At 40.6% G+C, this 22170-nt stretch overlaps 1 protein-coding gene across 6 annotated transcripts in view; it reads left to right on the forward strand.

Annotated features, from left to right (window-relative positions):
• Positions 1-22170, forward strand: part of LOC131103025 (astrotactin-2-like) — a 239522-nt gene that overhangs the window by 202692 nt on the left and 14660 nt on the right. For all 6 annotated transcript variants that reach the window (XM_058048873.1, XM_058048853.1, XM_058048863.1 and 3 more), the window contains one exon: positions 15117-15258. In XM_058048873.1, the coding sequence (XP_057904856.1) occupies positions 15117-15258 (142 nt within the window). The remainder of the gene's footprint in view (positions 1-15116; positions 15259-22170) is intronic.

The raw sequence follows: 22170 nt of genomic DNA on the forward strand, positions 1-22170 counted from the left end.
TCTAAGCCAGCATCCCAAAAATGTTGCTAATGTGACTACCTCCTGTTTGATCTAAACTCCGGGATTTTTTTTTCACATCATTGGCTACGCAATACCTGGCCCCGGGCTGCTGCAGTGCAGAGTGAGGTGCACATCTGCATTGATCAGCACGGTGAACCGAGTTTAGGCCAAATGTGTTCCATCTCATCCCAAGTCTGGACAAGTCTTGGCTATGAAGGGGGGAAAATAGTCCCCTCAACTTTGCATGCAGACACACAAATCCACTAAAAATGTTCCCGAAAGGAACGCTTGGGAAGGAATCTGGGATTTCAAAGATTCATATAACCTCAAGTAACACGATAAGGACCGCCTGATACAGAACATTGTCCCTACACCTAAAAGTGGTCCATGAGTAACTTAGTAGTGGACTCTACTTTTGGACTTTGAATTTTAGGTGAATTTACAATTCCATTGACTGCACAAACATCCATGTTCTGGATTGTTCAGTGTATAGTCGAATTGCGTCCTTTTTGTTGCATATACTACTAATTTTCTACAAATGATACCAAGTCAACTAATCCCCATACAGGCAAGAAAAAACTCACACAGAAGACACACAAACAAAAGCAAGACTCTGCCGAGATTCGATGTCTGGTACATAAGAACACAGGACTGAGGCTTGACGGACGGATGACAAAAGTGAACACAATAAGAACTGTATCCGTAACAACAATAGTGTTATGAACTGAGCATACTGTATGCATTGTAAATGTTCTATGAAATTAACTAGAGTTTCCTAGAGTGACCAGTTGTGTGGTCTACAAAAGTGATAATCAGAGAAATTGAAGACATAAATAAGACGTGATGATTATGATTATTATTGCACCTGCTGTGAGATAATGTAAACCTGCAATAAAAGTCTATTGTTTTGGCTATCAAATCTGGTGATTGTGTCACCAAACAATTACTGACACCTAGTGACCAATGTAGGATACTACATTCACAATGTTAATGTGGTTTGCTCAAATAAGCATTTTTAAACTAATAGGCTGTATTCAACGACGAAACAGCATGATTTATTAATGAATGCTTTTGAAAAATTGTGACCGTAAAGCCGTGAAATTTTAACCGTGATGTGGCAAGGTGCCACTGTATACAAGGTTTGCCGACTGTACCATACCGCCACAACCATGATCACGCACCCCTCCTCGGGGTTGGTCCACAGAGAGCCTGTGTGACCATCTTAGCTGGGAACAATCGACCCGTCCTTGCAGCAAAGTTGAAGGTGAGGACACTGTGACATGAAGCAGTCGTCATACACTTGCATGAAACCATCTTAGCAAAGGGAAAGAGAACAGAGAGAACAACTTAGATGCTCAGATATGTGGAAAAGGCGTGGTATTGTGAAGGACATCACTTTTATAGCGCTACCAGTTAAAGCGTGGCTGCCATACAGTTTCTTTATCATAACATTCACAAAAAAAAGACCACTTTCGGTGCCAGACATAGATTCGGTTCAGACGGAGGGATCACCTGTTCCTGCAAGTATAGCAAGAAGAGCAGTGACTCACAGGGATGAAGTGCAGGTGAAGATGAGGTCACAGCAGATGGTAGTTGATCATCCCAAGTGCTGAATAAAAGCAAATGTAAAGGTGAGTTGTGATGGCATTTATAGTCTTCAAATATGATAACTCATTCCCCATTGGCATGTAAATTGCAGCTCTGTGTTTTCACAGCAAGCAGTCTTGAGGGAGCACGGCGGGTATATAAAAAAAAAAAGTGAAAGGACTCGCAAACATGAGCTGTGTTTGAATGGTTAGTGTCGCCATGTCACCCCGTTCCTGTTTCCTCGTGTGCTAAGGAAGGGTCGATAAGTCAACAGAAACTTGGCTCACAGTAAATTGTCTTCTGGAATGCTGATGACTTGTCTCTCCACTTGTTATTTTCTGGCGGATTTTAACTAAAAGTGATGTTCAACTTTTAGAGGATTAGGATTTTTAAGGCTAATCAAATGCAGAATCACCTTTATTGTCATTGTATTGCATACAACGAAATTTGAGGCAGGCAGCCAACAAGACAACTATATTGCCCGAGTGTTATGACTGCTAGGTAAAAGTATGAATAGTAGAGTACTTATCTCAGGACTTGCCTTGCCTCACTGGGGTCTTGCTAGATGGCCTCTAGATGGCAGAACAGGTCAGGGGCATCCTTCACCTAGACCACTAATGTATTCATGGTATAGTCCAGCTTTGATATTGATGATCACATGATATGCGTAGACCATACGACTTGATGTCTGCAGCAGGAAGCGACAAAGCACACAAATCCAGAAATGGTCTGAACGTTATTGATATTTTAGGTGTTGCCCTTTTAACCTGTGCTTCAAACCCCTCACTCAGTTTTCAGATATGACCTCCTAAGGGTTGGCTTCATTGATTATTGAGGTCAAACGCTGCAGGATTTTAAGGGGCTCTAAAACCTTGCAAATGCAAGGGAAGCACCTTATACGGTTACTGCCACTGCAGTTTGTTTTACAGTAAATTGCCTGTTATGTTTTGACTGCATGGGAATGATTAGTGGCTTACCTACCCCATAACGTCAGGCGTCCTTATTTCCTGTCTCTCACGGTTAGTTCCCGAAGGAAAAAAAATAGGGAAGGTGCGAAAGTCATCATGAAATGCGCCTAATAAAGTGGAAGGTACCTGGAAAAAGCTTCTGGGTTGTGTCATCACCTTTCTACATACACGTTGTTTTGTCAGCTGCTAATTCGCCTTGACCTTAAATCACAGTTCTGCTGAGGTGACACGTTTATGTGCACTTGTGGGCTCTCTACGACACACACGTGCACACATTTCATGCTAATTAAAAAAAAACTGTGAGTCTTCTTGTGTCGCGTTAAATGTGCATGACACCTGATTTTCTGGCATCGACTAGGCAGGACTGGACTGGCGGTTGGAATATACGTGTGTGTGGCAGAGAGATTACAGGGATGGTGAGGGATGACAAAGTGTGAAGCGGTTGTATGACAATTTAGAAAGGCACAGTCGGGTGGGAATAATGGGCGGGACAAAAGAGGCAGAGCAGGACTGGAGGTACTCGGCAATGATGTCATCTCATATTTGCAAGGGCTGGGATTAAATAAGATCTGCTTCCTTCTACAACATTTTGGACATGTTGAATTGTGATGGACTTCACTGTAACTCTGTTAAGCGTGTTTGGTAATGGTAATGGTTTTATTTCATTTGAATATCAGATTACAATTGAATGCATCACATAATCAGTTCACAGTTCCACATGTCCAAAAGGAGTAGGAAGAAGCAAAGCTTATTAAATCCTACCCCTCCATCTGGTACTTTTACAATCAGTAACTGTTACATTTGTTCACTTCCTGCTTTCCTAATATAGTTTCTTTTTTTTTTTTTTTGGCACCTCGAAGTACGAGGTGATATGACCATCCAATGACATAATGGGTACCATAGTAAGTGTCAATATAGTGATATATATAGCACATCATGACTGGTTCAAGACTCTTCATCCTTGTATTTAGCAAACATCAACTGCTTGTATTGTTTCTTGAATTGGCTCATCGTTGTGCATTGTTTGAGGGTCTTACTCAATCCATTCCATAGTTTGATTCCACATACTGAAATTGCTATGGCTTTTTAACGTAGTCCTAGCAAGTGTTTCAAATTTAGTTCTTCCCTGAGATCATATTTCTCCTCTCTTGTAGAGAAGTACTGGATGACATTTTTAGATAATTGGTTATTTTTAGGGGCTGCACGGCGGTCTAGTGGTTAGCGCACAGACCTCACAGCTAGGAGACCCGAGTTCAATTCCACCCTCGGCCATCTCTGTGTGGATTTGCATGTTCTCCCCGTGCATGCGTGGGTTTTCTCCGGGTACTCCGGTTTCCTCCCACATTCCAAAAACATGCTAGGTTAATTGGCGATTCCAAATTGTCCATAGGTATGAATGTGAGTGTGAATGGTTGTTTGTCTATATGTGCCCTGTGATTGGCTGGCGACCAGTCCAGGGTGTGCCCCGCCTCTCGCTGAAGACTCTCGCTGGGATAGGCTCCAGCACCCCCGTGACCCTTGTGAGGATAAACGGTAGAAAATGAATGAATGAATGAATGGTTATTTTTAGCCTTATGCATTATTTTAGCTGTTTGAATATTAACTATATCAGTAAGTATTTGTGATGTTCTCTGTAGGCGGCATTATGTTTGAAATCAACTATTAGCAATATTTGAACCAAACAAACAGACTAGCCATTTGATAGTTGCACCCTTTTTTTTTTTACTTCTGGTCTCCTCCTTGCCCAGACATGCATGACATTTGGACCACTCCTTTAGTTTCCACTGGTGACATGTCCGCTGTGGTCATGTTCGGAGGTATCCCACTGCCCCCGGTTTATGTAAGAGCCCGTCATTGGTTAAGACCCCCCCAGAATGTGTCGATAAGCCCTCATTCAAAGAGATTGAATTATATGGAGATAACCGGCGTCCTTGAGCATGGGTGCAGATAACAGATTGGAGTGACACAGCTGACTCTCTTTGTTTTGTTAATTAAAGATGACCTCATCGCTAAAAATGGATGCTGTGCACCTCCTCGTCACGAGCCTCGCCATCAGCAGATTGCAGATCGCAGGCAGGGGGCCAAGGGGTTTCTGCATTCCCTTCTCCCCCCCGTTTTCCTCACAAACTCATCTGTGTTTTTTTTCCCCCACCTCCCTCACTGAATGATATATCATATACTGTATACCGTATGTATAACTCACTATAGCGCATTTGTGTTACACGCGAGTTCCACTTTTTATTCATTACTGTTTGTTTTGGAGCAGTTACAACGGCAGTGATGAAAGGAAAATCTTTGAATGTGATAAATCACAGAGACAACTTATGCTGATCGATACGGAGTGCATTTAAGCATGCCATTGGCTTTGATTCATGTTACTGTCTGGGACATTAATAGTCGTAAAGTAGAGTAGTCTTAAGAGTTTCCTCGAGAAGATTTGTATAGAAACTATATGAATGATCTCATTTCAATGATATGTCTTAGTTTGTTTTACCAGTTAAACAGTAGGCTTTTTTTTTTTTTGCTCGGAAGCCTGCATTTAGTTGCCAGTACGCCAGGCTATCCAAAAGCAGAAGTCCTGTAATAAATCCTTCCTAAGTACGCAGAATTTAAATTTACTGAGATACTGTTGTCAGGTTCATCATAGTTCCAGATGCTCCTCAACTCTTGAAGTCTTGTTTCATTTCATTTTATAAGCTGTTTTTTTTAAACAGTTATGTGAAAAAGCACCCCATGCGGTGCCCTAATTTTTCCCGGCCTTGTGTCTGTGTGTCCGCTAACTCTTCTATTCCGAGACCGCTGCACAAAAACCAGTCAGATCGTCACAACCTGCACCCCCTGCTGTGTTGCATGTAATATTATTTTCCTGACAAATACACCACAACAAGTTTTACCCCATAATTTAGATTTGGATTACATGGCTAACATTTGAGCAAGTCTGAAATATATGGCTGTTGTTATCGAAGGAGGACTTCAACGTAAAAATTCCCAAAGGCTTATGATCCATGAATGGACAAATAAAGGTCCTGTTTCAATTGGAATAATGAAATTAATACTTTAAATTAATACTAATTATGTTCACACTGATTAATGGATCAACAGTCCATCACCATTGGGAGGGTTCAACCAGGATGTTCTCAGAAAGAAGTGACCACGGCGTCATCAGCTGGTTGCAGCAGAGACTGGAAGAGAAACGTTGTTGTTTACTTCCTTGTTAGAGAACAGCAAGTCGGACATGTGCATTCAGAAGTTTGGAGAGGGTCAAGTCAAGTTCGTCTGTAAAAGTCATAGTGGATTTTAGGTTCATCCTGAAATTTCACTTGGAAGCGGAACAGCCCTAACTTGAGGAATGTATGTCTTGTTTTATGATTTTATGGTTGTTTGGGCTAATACTGCTTAGAAAGCTACCAACAATGAAAACCATTCATCTTCTATACCAGTTATTTAGGGTTGGAGCTTATCCTAGCAGTCATTTTTGGGGCATTGAACCAATCACAACTGGACTGTTCGTGTTGTTTTATAAGACATTTTGCCTATCATCAGAACAGGCCTGTGTAGTCTGACTAGTGTTTGTCCACCCGAGTCATTGAGCACGAACTGATGAGAGGCAAAATGTCTTCCGAGACAACCTGAACAGTCTAGTTGGGATTGATTCCCAACTCGACTGATGGCCAGTAAATGACAGCTACGGTATGTGAACTGCGATCCTTGCAATGAAAACACTGTGATGGGCAAACTGTCATCACCAATTGTTTTAATTGGTACAGTTGATTTTGGATAATTGAGTCTGTATTTGACATGATGGAAACGTGTGTTAGCAGAGCTGCTTTACAGCAAAAAGTCGCTGGTACGATTCCATCTTGGACCATTCTGAACACCCAACTTTTTGCCCCTTTTCTGTGTGGGATGTGAGCCTTTACCTGGTACCTGGTACCTGGTACTTCAGGTTCCCCAGGTTGTTTCCTTGATGAAGCTGACACAACATCTTGGTTCTCTGTGACTGGTCTTTACCTCTAAGGCAGGGGTGCTCATTAAGTCGATCGCAAAAAATATCATCCTCGCATCAATGCCGTCACTTGATTGATATACAGGGCAGCCATTCAGATGACAACTGAATGTTGCCCTTCGGGCGACCAATCAAATCAAACAACGTCTCTAAGTGCAGCAGAACTTACGATGTCAGCCTATCAGCCATCCCCGTTACTTGATTGACATACAGGACAACCAATCAGATGACACCTGAATTTTGACCTTTAGGTCACCGCTCATGCGTAAACAGCGATGCAAAGTGCTAAGCTAGTCGGCGAATTGCGTTAGATTTTAAGCCCTCGCTAAAGTTTATGGTCACTAAAATGAGTGAAGGAGCTGGACCAAGTAAAAAGGCAAAAACATATCACTTCCATACGGAATGGGAGGTGGACTTTTTTTTCACAATGTCTTTTTCGAAGTGCGTTTGCCTCATATGCCATTCTACCATCACAGTACCAAAGAAGGGAAATGTGGAGTAATGTGGAGGTAATTACAAAAAATGTTAATTGTTAATTATGTGTGTTTTGCAATATTGGCTCATTTGGTTATGTAAGGTACATCAACATACATTGTACGTACAAATAATCCTCAATACATTTGACAATAAATAGATGTTTTGCATTTTTGTAGTGGGTAGATCATTTTGACTCGGTCATTTTAAAAGTAGCTCGCATGCTGAAAAAGTGTGAGCACCCCTGGTCTAAGGGTTCCGACAATGTCATAATCTCATACAAAGAGGCAGTTCGTTGCTACAGTATTTGGTGACTTGGAAAAACGTCTGTGTTGGGATTAATAGTACCCATCAAAGATCACAGGCTGTTGAGCATTAAAAGGTCTAAAGTGCCCAACAAGAACAAGAACCAAATTCAATGAAGCCACAATTTGGCCTCATGAAAGTGCCACAAAAGGAACCCAGTGTGCCATCAAACCACAACATGAAACCCAAATTCTTGCAGAAGGCAGTGAACATCTCGGCGGGGCATCACTACATTATCCAATAATATTAGGAGTCAAGATGATAATTGGAGTGGAATATTTGTGACCAATGATAATGACAACCAGTCAGCGACTGAGCTTGTTGTGGTCCAGAGCCAAAAAAAGAGTGTGTTCTGCTTGGCTTCCTTTGGAAGACCCATTCATTTATATCAATCATGGATTTTCACTGAATATTATGCAGCATGCTGAGGTAAGAAGTCCAAATAGTCCAAGGAGTAATCACTTGATGTCTGTCATAAAATGTTATGGCATTTTAATGTGGAGACATGTAGTATATAGGCTAAAACCAGTGTGTATTAATTGCCTTGTGCAGATATGTTTGATGCGCTAATCAATTCAGTACCCGATATTAGGACCATGGATTCTATTCAATGAACCGCTTTTATAGTCACCAGGTACAGGTCTAAAAACATTAGCATTAGCAGCTTGTATAAACGCTACGAGAGCTGCTGCATGAGGTCTCATGAGTGGTTATTAAATAATGATACTCATTTAATGTTTCTAAAGAAATCAAGTTAATAGTTTGTTTATATATTTATATTATTACAAAATATGGCATATTTAAGGCGGCACGGCGGTCGGGCCCCGTGCATGCGTGGGTTTTCCGGTTTCCTCCCACATTCCAAAAACATGCTAGGTTAATTGGCGACTCCAAATTGTCCATAGGTATGAATGTGAGTGTGAATGGTTGTTTGTCTATATGTGCCCTGTGATTGGCTGGCGACCAGTCCGGGGGTGTACCCCGCCTCTCGCCCAAAGACAGCCCCAAATATGGCATATTTATGTAGGTTTGTTTATGCAAGGAATACTTTAAACTCGAAAATGTTGGGAAACACTGTAAGAATTAATAGGCGTTTTACCGCTTCCATTCTTTTGCAGTCACGTGATTTGGATGGATCTGCTCCTAAAAAACTAATTGCTTTAACGTCTTACACTGCATTGCTGATATTTGACTTTCCTGACCTAATTCGTTTTCGCATTGGGTGTAATCGACACGTTGTTGGTGTGAAACAGTGGCGGACTGCAGGCTGTTTTTCCCCACACTTCCTCAAATTTCCTCTCCAAGCCAAAAAAAATGTCCTTAGGTTTGAACCCACTGACCTTGAGGATTAACACATCAGTCGCTCACCCTACCTCACACAAACACACACAGCGTCATGTTTCCAGCACTTCAGGGGACATTGCTTTGGCGAACCTGCATACATGCACTGTGACCTAACCCTGAAAAAGTGACATCAGGTGGGCTTTCCTTAATATTTGCATTTGCAGAGAATTTCTGCAATATAAATGTCATTTGTTTAAGTGCAAATGCATGCATCGGGGAGTGTGGCATTGCATTGTAAAATATGTGCTGCGTGCAATACACGTATTTCTTTATAATCTGCTGCAACTTTCTGCTCATTATTTGTAATTGCTCCTTTCCTGCCTACAGCTCCTATTGCACACAAGGCTGGCCAACCACGCCTGACTTTTACTCTGCTGCTGCGCTTTTTTTTCTTCTCCCTCCTATTGTGTTTAGTTACATGTTGCGGCACTTTAAAAGGGCTTTCCTTGTCGAGTCGGGTCGTTCTGGGTCAGGGAGCTTTGCTGCTGTGGGCCTCCACAGTGTTGACCATAACAGTCAATACGAATCTTCTGAATTACATCATACATACTGTAGGAGGCTGGGGTGTGTTTGTTTCAGCATCATCATTCCATCACCTCGTCCAATGAGTTGCTATCATTTATCCCCCCCCTGCCTGCTTAAAAGGTCACTTGGCACTTCCCGTCAGGTTTTAATTGCCGTATAAGCTGGAGAATACACAAAATGGCTTTTACCATAATAGAATTTTAGGAGGTCTAATTTTTGCCAGCTGTGTGCTGTGTTTTGGTTTTTGGTATCAATAGAAAATGTTGACCACAAGCATACCAACCAGCTGCCATCGTGAATGGGGCTCTCGCATTTGGAGATTTTTTTTTTACTATCAGCTAATTGGATAGGTATGGAAGCAGGTCAGCGCTACCAAACTGTGAAACCTAAACTCATTTGGTCAGTCATAGTGAGATTTTTAATATTGCATAAATATGTGCTCACAAGATGGGCTGCACGGTGGACTAGTGGTTAGCATGTCAGGCGCAAAGTCAGGAGAATTGAGTTAATATCTAATATCTAGCATCTTCACGTGAGACTCTAAACCAGGGGTCTCAAACACGCGGCCCGCGGGCCAAATGTGGCCCGCAGGACACAAGTTATCAAGTTTGATATGGATGCTGTATGGTATCATGTACCCAGAAAAAAATATTACGTTTGATTAATGTTCATGTTAAAGGTTAAATAACTGTTAATAGTTATCCTCCCTATCCGTGTGGAAGTGATAAGTTTTTGGCTATTTAAGTTTAAAGGAAATAACTTGAAGGCTACCATTTAGGTCGCTAGCTCTCTAGTTTGCGAGTTAGCATGTGTCTCAAGACCCTGCAGTTGCGCAATATGTTGTAAATAAAAAGAGTATAAATGTGACTACAGTCGTGGAATGTTTTATCAGAGCTTTTATTGTAGAAAATCAGAACCAAAGCACTGAAAAAGTTTGTATATTTTTCTGTTTTTAATAAATGCAGTTTTTTTTTTTTTTTTGAAAACCTGGAAAACCAGCCTTGCCCAGGCCCTTGCTCCAGTGTCCCCCAGGTAAATTGAGTTTGAGACCCCTGCTCCTGTATAGGCTCCTGCTTACCCGTAACCCTAAAGAGGACCAGCGATATGGAAAAGGGATGGATGAGAACACAAGATTATTTAAAAGTCCTATTTTGTGCATTGACTTTTTAATAATATGTATCATAGAGTCTGTTTCTTGATCGCTTATAATGTTCTTGACAGGAAGGAAAAACCTCCTTCGACTTCTTCTTCGAAGTGATGCCCCTGCCCTGAAAATGATTTTTAAAAAGAGGCATCCCAACACATCATAAAATAAAGCTTGCGCTCTGCCAACGATCCATCAGTCAACTACAAACGTGGGTTCTATATGTTAGATTCTTTGAGGGACGGCTTCTGACAAATGGCTGGGATTGAATGAGTTAACATAAAAGCAACAGACACACACCAGGGGCGTACTAAAAGCACCTTTAAACTGCCTAAATTCCAGCTTCAAGGCTATACTTGGACAACACATCCAATACAGGGCTAAGGGACCTCTGAGACCTATTTAAACGTCTTTGGACCATACCTGCATGCTGTAGACATACAGTATATCAAACCAAGAGCATTTTACCAATTAGGCATCAAATCATCTTTTTAAACACAAATGCAAGTAATTACATGTTTAAATTCCATTTCTGACGTGACCTTGAATGACACAGCCAGTCATTCTTCTGTTTGGAAACATCAGGTTTTAGATTGAACTCGTGGTTTGTGTTACATTTGTATTCTGGTTGGGAATAAACGGACTGGAATTGATTTGTTGTTTTAGTCATAAGATCACGAAGGGGGACGTAAAACGATCTCTGTATTTTACCCTTATTTGGTTAGCTTCTCACAAAGTGGCATGTGCAATCTGCCCAAAGTACATTTTGTGCGTGGTCATGATGGTACGTCCTGTACCTCAGATACTTTTACCATTTGATCCATGGAATGCTTTGGTTGGGTTTTGTCAATAAACATGTTTACAATTGTAAACATGTAAACAAACAGTTTTCTTCTACTGAGATCTTCCATTGATGATTATACAGTGAAGAGTCACTGAAGACATTGTGAGCTCAGTTTTTTTTTTTTTAAGCGGCACCGATAGATCAAATTTGCCGAGGCACATCAGCATACACATGCATTCCATCTCGGCTGTCCGTGTGATGCCCAGTTATGACTTTTTCATTCATGTCAATGACAAAGCCATGCTGGTCTTCTAGAGCGGTGTCTAGTGTATGACAGTAATGCTGTTTTTGGGCCTTTCAGTTCATGAAATATTAACTTTGCATTTTAGACCATATGACCAATTTAAGGATACGTTCAAGCTTAACATCTGAGTTTTCTAAATGCGAAGTGTGGTTTTGCAAACATGAAGTTTCATTTTGGACCGTAAGTTTGGGTGGTAGACCATTTTTTGAGTCATTTTTCCAAATGTTAACTTTGAGTTTTGCACTTTTTGCGGTCAATTGCCCGTTCCTCTTTTTTTTTTTTTGCAAACATCAGGGATTGATTTAGAAGCTTTTATGCATGGCTTGCTGAAGCTTAAATTGGGCTTTGGGAAATTTCATTGACAGTTTCCAAAATGTTAAGTTTGGGTTTTGGGTTTTAGACTTTGAAAGGCGGTTTATGAAATGAAATGAAATGTTATGCTTGGATTTTAGACTACTGAAGGATTGTTTTGTAAACATTATGTTTGGGTGCTGAAGGTTTTAAGGATGTTTTTCCAAATGTTAGGTTTGAACTTACATGTTTCCAAATATGAACTTTTGTGTTTTAGACTTTCATTTGGTGACGGACTTCACTGCTCATGGCGGTGTCCTACAATTTAATGTCAAAGAATCCGAACTACCCTTTTAACGGAACACTGTTGACTTTTTCTTTTGGGTTTTCTTTTTTGTGAGGTCTTTAGCGTCAAAAATTTCCCATGATTTCCGTTGCTAGCAAGTTGATTTAAACTTGTTTTCTGTGTTATGAAGCACAGAAAAGGCTTTTACTGGGGTGTGCATGAGAAAGTGGAAAAGAAAGCATAGCTCGATGCTAATGCTAATTATTTCCCTTTGTAGACCATTGGACAGTTAATCGATTATAGGCTTTAATTTGAGAATCAATGGTATTCGATGGCAAGGAGTTTTATAGCAAATACTGTATAAAAGTAAAAATACCAAAGCTGCCTTTCAGAAAATCTAAGCTTTACAACCAAAACCAATCATTTCGAGGATCATCATCTCCCCTGCTGACGTTTGTCATTTTCCATTACTTGTATTTTTCTCCGTGCTCCACTCTCACTGAGGCTGATACAAAGCAAAAGGAGAGAAGCCATCAACCACCGATGATGTACATCCTGCTAGAAGTAGAACAGACAAAATGGCCAGGCTTACGCAAAAGGAACATGAGTCAGTTGTCCTACAGTTGGATTTATACGGGTCAAGAATATGTGGCAGTGACGTACGTATACCCACTCAGACCCATCCTGAGTGTTTTTCACCAAGCCGCGTATGCAGACAGACATTATTCTACTTATTAAAATTCCTTCATGCGTCATAAACATACCTTTCATCCTTTGTCCTCCTTCTTTTCTCCTCTGCTTTTGTCTGGCCTGTATTTAGCTGGTATTTTAGCAATCTGGCACCGCACTGACATGCCTTTTGTATTTGCTTGTCATGAAAGGTAGACCAGATAGATCCACAACACGAGCCAATTCAGTTCATCAATCCATCTTCAATAGATCACTGCCGATTTCATCTGCAGATTATGAATAGTCCGACTGGGACAGTTATTGTTCACCAAATGTTCGCATGTCGGCGTACTTAAGTTACTAAATACGCTAATTGCAAGGAAAATAACTTATGCTGCTTTGACTGGCCTGTGGTATGAGCTGCAGCGAAAGGTTAGCTTGTGGTGAGCCACCATCGTTACAGATATACCTTCATTCATTTTCTACCGCTTTTTCCTCACGAGGGTCGCGGGGGGTGCTGGAGCCTATCCCAACTGTCTTCGGGCGAGAGGCGGGGTACACCCTGGACTGGTCACCAGCCAATCACAGGGCACATATAGACAAACAACCATTCACACTCACATTCATTGGAGTCGCCAATTAACCTAGCATGTTTTTGGAATGTGGGAAGAAACCGGAGTACCCGGAGAAAACCCACGCATGCACGGGGAGAACATGCAAACTCCACACAGAGATGGCCGAGGGTGGAATTGAACCCTGGTCTCCTAGCTGTGAGGTCTGCTCGCTAACCACTAGACCGCCAATAGTACCTATTTTTTATTATTATGGACATTTAGTTGCTGCCTTCAGAGATGGTTTTTGCTTGATGGCAGCCATGTTTTTCAACCGATCCTGCCCAAATTTTACAGACAGTCAGTCCCGTAAATGCGTGTACCAAATTCGGTGGCCATTCGTCTTAACACTCTAAAGCTAAAGTGGGTGTTTTTGTAGAGCACATTGATCTGTGTGAGAAACTTCACTTCTCCGACTTCTGGAGGTTTAATAACAGCGCCACCATGTGGTGTATTTATCTGACAAATAATAGCCCAGTTTTAACCTTTTGTGTGCAGCTGTTGAGGAGTAGAAGAGTTAGTTGAAATAAACATTCACATGACTTTTAAAGTCATATAGCCTCCAGTAGTACTGCACTGTAAACAGATATACAGTATTGTAAATGAAATTGCTTAGACATTAGGCTTGCCAAAGTAATTAACACAATACAAGCTCTGCTTTTGTAAAAGGTAACTCTTTGAAAGAACTGCAGTCCAGGAATGTATTTTTTTTTAGGAAAATAGGAAAACCTTTGATAGACACATATTTCTTTCTATGAAAAGGTCAAGTCACACATTCATAGTGCTGTTTTACATCTCTTTTCCAGCTCGCCTTCTTAATTTGTGCTCTGCCAGCCAGATTACTCGAGTGTTTACAAGTTGGCGCTGGTATTATAAACTCAAGCTAATCTGCCCTTTGCTTTGTGTAGAAATAGTTGGAAATCTAACCTTTTCAGAGCTTTTTTAGACTCCTGATAGCTTTCACCTTTCCATCAGTCCCACTAGCACTGGAAAATGGAAAAAAAGTGATTATTAAAAAGTGGTAGTGATTCTACACACAAAAAAAAATTTAAGTGTAGTTCTAAAAGCATAATGGCACCAAATGTGTTCATTTATTTGGGTGACAGCCCACAATGTTTCATTTTTTTTATATACTTTATTTTTTCATTTTTTTTTTTTTACATAACGTCAACACAATTTGGCTATCCCGCATTCCCTGTCATTGTGCAATTCGAGTCATTTCCTTGATTTTTGCCCGTGACCAGTGTCCATTTCACCCATTTTTCTCCACACATGTCTTCTTCAGTCCTCAATCTATGTGTCAATAGTTCCATGTCATGTATTGTGTTCATCACACAAAGCCAGTCCTCCAGTACCGGGGGTCTTGGAGTAAGCCATTTTTTGGTAATGGCTTTTTTACCTGCTATAACATGATTTTATATAAATACCTATCTTCTCTTAACACAAAGTCTCCCACCAGGTGGCTCAGATACAATGCCTCACATGAAAAAGTCACACTGTAACCCAAAATCCTCTCCATGGTTTTACATGCCCTCTTCCAAAAATTGGTACGATGTTCCGTTTTTGTCACATTCTCATGTCTACAGCCGCAGCTTGTAAAATAATGGTGAAAATAATGGATTTGTGCTGTTGTTTATTTGTGTATGTTTACTAATTATTCAAGATTAACAGAAGATTTATTCAGGCCCCAAGTAGTGTCATCTGGCCATGCTATGTATGCTTGTTGTTTCTGAATATTTGACAGACAGAAAGAAAAAAAAGACTACAAAGTCGTTGTTGTGTCGTGACCTTTCCGCCCAATTCTGTCTCTCCACCAGGTGAAGTGTTGAGCTTGCTGGACGATCTCTTCTCCGGCTTGGGTTCATCCTGTGTCGTGCCCGGGAAGAGGAGTGGCGACCGTCCCCACACTCTGCTTTATTCCGTCGTTTTCAAGTGCCTGGAGCCCGACAGTCTCTACAAGTAAGTTGGATGCCAAATTTTCCTGGAAAAGGTAATCGCTCTGTTTTGGTTGCTTTAATTATTGCTGCTGGGTCATTTTCAGGATGGAAAAGAGACGTGTTGTTTTGAATGACTGTGTAGTATGAGCTGAAATGATTTGCTGGGTTCCTGTGGAGCTCTTGGTCATATGACCCGTTGCAAAACCCGTCTCATTCCAGCCACCGGTGTATTAAATCCCCACAAGGGGCAATACGATAAAAAAGAAACTTGAATATACTTTAGTATAGCCAGTGTACAGTTTGCAAAGGCAGTATACATTTATTATATCATGAAAATGAGTCAACAGTATTTAAACAACACAATGAGTAGACCAGCATGTCCACACTATTTAGTGGGAGCACCATTGTTATGTAGTACCGCCTTAATCCTCTTGAGAATGGAATTCACCAGAGCTGCATTGGAATCCTCTTCCACTCCTCCATGATGGCAAGTCCGGTGGAGCTGGTAGATGTTCAACACCTTGCTCTTACAGGGGAGTGAATGCTGAATGGCGAAAAGGCGGGTGTCCAGCAGTTATGACTACTAGTCTATCCAAGTTTCATAGTACCTTGAGAATCTATATTACCACATACTACAGTATTAATTGGCCCTGTACCCTAGAAACCGCCCATGAATGATACGGAAAATGCCGAAATGATACTGTGTCAAAGCCCAGGGCAGTGATACTGATAAAATATAGAGTTTAACCATGTCCAGTATCAGCCCCCGTAGCTGTCCAATCAGAGCTCGCTGTTCTGGTATCGTGCCCGTGAAACAACCAATCAGAGAACAGCACACGAGCGTGAACACACAGCGTTTGTTTTGCTGCCGTCTGTGCTCTGTCGACATGTCAGCGGTTGACACTCCCGGCGAAAGACAAATAGGGAAAATAGCAAACAGAATATTAGAAATGGAACGTTTTATCACCATTAATGAGGAGGACACTCTTGAAATGATTTGATTAAATAGTACGTGATAATAAGCTCATGATTAAATAGTATGTGATCATGTATCATGCCTCCCGCGTGCCAGTATCAGCCCTCGACACACTTGGGGGCATGATACCTGGCCTGATACCAGACAAACCATGTGATAACCTATAACTATATATAAAAAGTGAGGCAGGCACTCCATTTTCTGTTAGCGTAAAAGAAGTTTGACAGGGCCTTGGCGATGCTACCACCAGTTCACTTGCAATGTTGTCCAAAAATGTGGAGCGTGTTGAATCTTCTTCTAACATACACCAAGAATGTCAAAAATGCACGATTCCGAGCTTCAGAAATGTGAACCGCTTCTCTAGTGGAGTACATCTTCATCCAGAATAGGTAACACTTTGAAGATTTCGGGGTGGAATGATTGCAAATGGTGTGTCCAAAAGGACATGGGGTCACACCATGCAAAGCAGTAACAATAAGACAGAAGCCCTGTTGGAGGCCATGCTGACTTTTGGCTGTAAAAATAACAAAGCAGAAATGACTTTTTGGGGGGTGTCTCATGTTTGCCAAAGCAAATGTCTGAAGTAGATGAGCTCTAACGGACCTGGGATCATTTTGGCTCTTCACATTCACTGATAGATGTTGGACTTCCTCCTATCATCATGGGCTCTTTTCCTTTTTGGCATTTAAGACGGGCTAGCCACGTACTCCAAAACAAACAGCCACGTGTCAAGCTGTGCACCACATGAAAGGAAAGGAGCTTTGTGGTGATATCAACTATTGTGCGATGACATGTCCAAAAGGTGATAAATATGATTCAATGATGAAAGAATCTCCGCTTTTGCTGAGCTCCAGAATTTTAATACATTCACCAGATTGTTAACTAAATACAGTGAGGAGAACTATTCAGTGTTTAGCACATTTTTATGATGTTCTACCAGTAATATGTGTCACTCCAGCTGGTTTAAGAGCACCATCTCACTCACTTGTTTGCCCCACTTTTGATGTAACAGGCTTTGCTACACATCTTAAAATAAAGCGCTGCCGTTTATCCATCAGTCGGCCACAGATGTGAGAGAGTTTTCTTTCAATACGATAATCTAGCATGACATGGCCGTTAAAGTATGACTGTAATTAGTTGTGCCAGTGTTGCTAACATCTGTGTCCTCCTGTCGTATTCTTTAATGTGATATTTTGTATGTGATTTATGGTATTTATGATGTTGGACTAGTGCAGAGGTACAGTATATCTGCGTTCCAATCTCCATACAGCATCCATGTGTGGAGTTGGCATGTTCTTCCCGTGTGTGCGTTGTTTTTTTCCAGGTATTCCAGCTTCCCCCCACACTCCAAAAACATGCATGTTAGGTTAATTGGTGACTGTAAATTATCCATAGGTATGCATGTGGATGTGAATGGGTGTTTTTCCATACGTGCCCTGTGATTGGCTGACGACCAGTCCGGGGTATACCCATGTGATGGTAAGGGCCATGGGTGGATGGATAGATGGATGGATGTGCAGAGGTATGTAAAAATGCATACAATTTACAACACTTCTTGGAGACACAGCTCATTAGCATTAAAGCTAAAGATGCTCAAAAAGGCTGCCTAAATTTGTCTATGAAGGCTACATTTGGGGCAATACAATATTGCGGGAACTTGGAAAATACTATAATAAGGGGATTCCAATCAGGAAAACCAACATAATGTAACTTTGTTGAAGGAAAGAATTCTAAACGAGAGATTTTGAAACATCTTTAGAGACAGGAAATGGAGGTGATCCTCAGTTTTTGCGCGTCTATCAAGGCTACATTTGAGGCAATACAACATTGCGGGAACTTGGAAAATACTTTAATAAGGGGATTCCAATCAGGAAAAACAACATAATGTAACTTTATTGAAGGAAAGAATTCTAAACGAGAGATTTTGAAACATCTTTAGAGACAGGAAATGGAGGTGATCTTCGGTTTTTGAGCATCTTTGCTTCTATACACCTGCAGATAGATAAGCAAACAAAGCATCATTTAGGAATGGGAGACAGTGCCCACATGTTGTTGTGGCTGTCACTGGACACATTGAACTTTATGTTTATCGTCATCCTATTGTTTTGTGGCCTTGGTATGTTTTGAGAACCTCAACTTTGCTCCTCAAAAAGGAGAGTCCGTGATCCAAAGCTGTGGGAAATGTGATGAAGAGTCCTTTTCATCCCCAGATTATATGACGGTCAAAACGACGTACACGCCATGACCAAATAAATGTCAAAGCAATTGACTTAACTCCAATGATGACTTTCCCAAAAGCTTGGACAGGAGATAAGAATATTTGGGGAATGACCGTCGAGTTAATCTAAGGAAATCTAGCCTCCACTTACAAAAACCCTGCAAAAAGAGGCTAATTGAAAACTTTGTTGCACTGTTATCTTTGTTTATGCATTCTTCACCGTGTTGTTTTGGACCGATAAGGGGAGAATTTACGTCGAAATTACGTCTGAGGACACATCTGTTTGCAGCCAACCCCACTGTCTAAATCAAGTGCCAGATAAAACCTCCAGTGGAATTGGCTTTTTGACTTGATCATTCCCAATGGCTATGGCAGCAGTATTTCCCTTCCACTTCAGAAGACCGGGCTTCTTGATCAATGTCACGCGCCCATTTCAAAAGAGGAAATTAGAACTCCATAATAAAATAGTGTTACTTTTTTTTCATCCAAAATGCCCAAACACACAATATTACTCCAAATATATTATGTCCCATGACATTAGCTTAGAGACAGTGAGATAAATTAGCATGTAAATGTGAGAATATTTAGGTTTAATGTAAATTTTACTTCAATCGCTTACTCGTATTTCTTTTGTACCACTCTCTTATCGGTTTTTGAAGCTGTAGTTACAACCTCCTTAACATGGAACAGTGCAAAATGTAATTTCTTGCAATTTTTCAGCTGATATATATGTATCTTATCAATGCCAATATCGAACATCTGTAGTCTTCAGTGTGACTTTTTGATGTAGAAAATTAAACTGAAATCAAAATAAAGCAGGGAAAATATTCATTTATGTGATTTCGGGATCCGGGGATCAATAGGATGACATTGTCTACAATCCAAAGAACTTGCATTGTCGGCTGAATTGTTCATAGCAGTCAAATGGCCTCTTGCAGGACTCATACATACCTCGATATATTGTCATGCATTGTTATTTTTGCAGCTTCCATTTCTTTGTTTTTACATACTTATCAGTATGTGGAATCAAACTATGGAATGGATTGAGTCAGACCCTCAAACAATGCACAACGATGAGAGAATTCAAGAAACAATACAAGCAGTTGATGTTTGCTAAATACAAGGATGAAGAGTCTTGAACCAGTCATGATGTGCTATATATATCACTATATTGACACTTACTATGGTACCCATTATGTCATTGTATGGTCATATCACCTCGTACTTCGGTACGGGACAAAAAATGTAAAAAAATAAAATAAAATTAAAAAAACTTAAACTGTAATATGGAAAGCAGGAAGTGAACAAATGTAATAGTTACTGATTGTAAAAGTACCAGATGGAGGGGTAGGATTTAATAAGCTTTGCTTCTTCCTACTCCTTTTGGACATGTGGAACTGTGACCTGATTATGTGATGCATTCAATTGTAATCTGATGCATGTTCAAATGAAATAAAAACATTACCATTACTGTATACGTATCTAGACAATTCCCTCATCCTCTACTAACCGTTTTGCATCTTTCTGATTAGTCCTCAGCTGCTTCTAATTGTCTCCCAAAGTAGTGAGTCTCCAGACCAGACAGTCCATTTGTTGGAATTATTTTACCGCCCCATCCATCTTTTTATTGGCCTGTTTATAAGCATTTCCTTTAGTTTTTTCTCCAAATTAATTGACCCTGTTGGGTACCCCTGGCCTGTGGCAACCACATACACCACTCATACATTGGTAGTCGCAAACAATTATGGAATCACTTACCTGCAGAAGAAACGGGCATATGCAAATGTGGAAGTGTGTCAACATTAACAGCATGAGCTGCTTTTTTATATGCATCATATTTTCTGAGCCAGTGGTTACACAAGAAGCATTCAAAAACCAAAAAAAGGTCAGTTGTTAGTTCTAAAATGACCCGTGCAACTTTTCCAAAAAATGACTCATGAGCATTTGGGGGATAGGGTTTATTATATGTTGTCCATCACTCTCTCTCTCCCTCTCTCTCTTTCTCTCTAACTCTCTCTCTCTCTCTCTCTACTCGGCAGTACATCAATTCTCTTTTGTTTTCATTTCCTTTTGCCTCCTCTTTCTTTTCTTTCCAGTGTCGTCTTCTCCATCCAAAATGTAATAAGTGGATGACCATATGAAACTGTTGTCGAAAGTAAGCAGGTATTGCTGCTCGATTGCACCATTTGAGTGAGCTGAGCGCAGGCCGCTTTGATTTCTAAAGTAGTTGAAGAAACAGAAGTAGCCACATTTGCTTGAAATATCTGCTATATAAATGTTGTCACTATTATTTTGGGCCGTGGAGTGTTGCTGATCTGCAAAATTTGAGGATTTCCATCTTGTCAGATATTCTAAGCTGCCATAAATTCTTGCGGCGGCAAGAAACAATCCTATGCAGCTCGGATTGATTTGTGGGCTGGCTCAACTGATGTGTGTCCAAAATGCTGATGTCATGGAAATGGCGTCCCCTCAGCATGCCAAAAATACTGTCCTAATTGATCCTCTCTTACCGAGCTTTCTTGTCCTGTCATCTCTTGTTCAGACGTACCACCATCCGCTGTCTCATTCGGTTAGAGGGAAATGGTCACTTTAATGACAACGCAGTTCATTTACACGAACACTTAACCCACATTTGTCCACCTCGGTATGTGCTGAGCTTTCAAACCATAGCATGAGGTCAATGCCGGCCCGGCGGGGACACGGAGATATCAAGACAAGGCTCTGCTATTTGATCTACAGTGCTAACATTTTTGCCGAACAAAAAAATATACATATATATAGATGAAAATTGCTAATGAATATTAATTTTTCATCTTGACTAGCGCTGCTGCTGCGCGATACTCATCAGACGGTTGCCAGATTGTTGTTTGTACACTGCTGCACTACTTTGTACTCTATTGGCACCCTGCTTGGTTTGCTGCCCTCTGCTGTCTCGTTTGCTACTTTGTCTTATGTTAGCACTTTGTTAGCTTCTTGGTGACGTTTTGTCACCAGGGTATTTTCTTGTGCTTGTTTTCTCTTATACTTGAGCACCTTTTGTGACGATATTTTTTTTTATACCAACCTTCTTCGTCTCTGCGTTGGGGTCCTAAATTCTTGGCCCCCACCCATTCCTCGATTCTCCAGATAGTGGTGTACTCGCTCAGTATATATATATATATATATATATATATATATATATATATATATATATATATATATATATATATATATATATATATATATATATATATATATATATATATATATATATATATATATATATATATATATACGTATATACACAATAAATTATATTAATATACTGGATATTTTACTGTGGTTTTGGGGATGCTGACTGATGCAGATTTTTTGTCCTTTTTTTGTCATTAGGATCAAATATGCGAGTACATTTTAAGGACCTCTTAAGGGTTAAGATCATGTATGTGTGTATGGATGTGTGTGCTAGTTAAATTCAATTACTACACATGGGGGTCTGACTTGACTCTGAGAGACAGACATGACTGTCTTGGTGGGGACCCAAAGTGTTGGACCTGACAAGTGAATTCTTAAGGGCGTGTGTGTGAGAGAGAATGTGTGTGTTCCTGACTTTGCTCTGTTTCAAGGACACATTTCACACTAAAGACCAGCTAATTGGGGGGGGGGGGGCTTGTTAAATTGGGGACAAAGGCCAAGTCCCCTATTAGTGAGGAAACGGCTGCTTTTCGGGGTCAAGGTTAGGGTTAGTTTTTGGTTGCCTG

Source organism: Doryrhamphus excisus, chromosome 2, assembly GCF_030265055.1.
Source record: "Doryrhamphus excisus isolate RoL2022-K1 chromosome 2, RoL_Dexc_1.0, whole genome shotgun sequence".
Lineage (NCBI taxonomy): Eukaryota > Metazoa > Chordata > Actinopteri > Syngnathiformes > Syngnathidae > Doryrhamphus > Doryrhamphus excisus.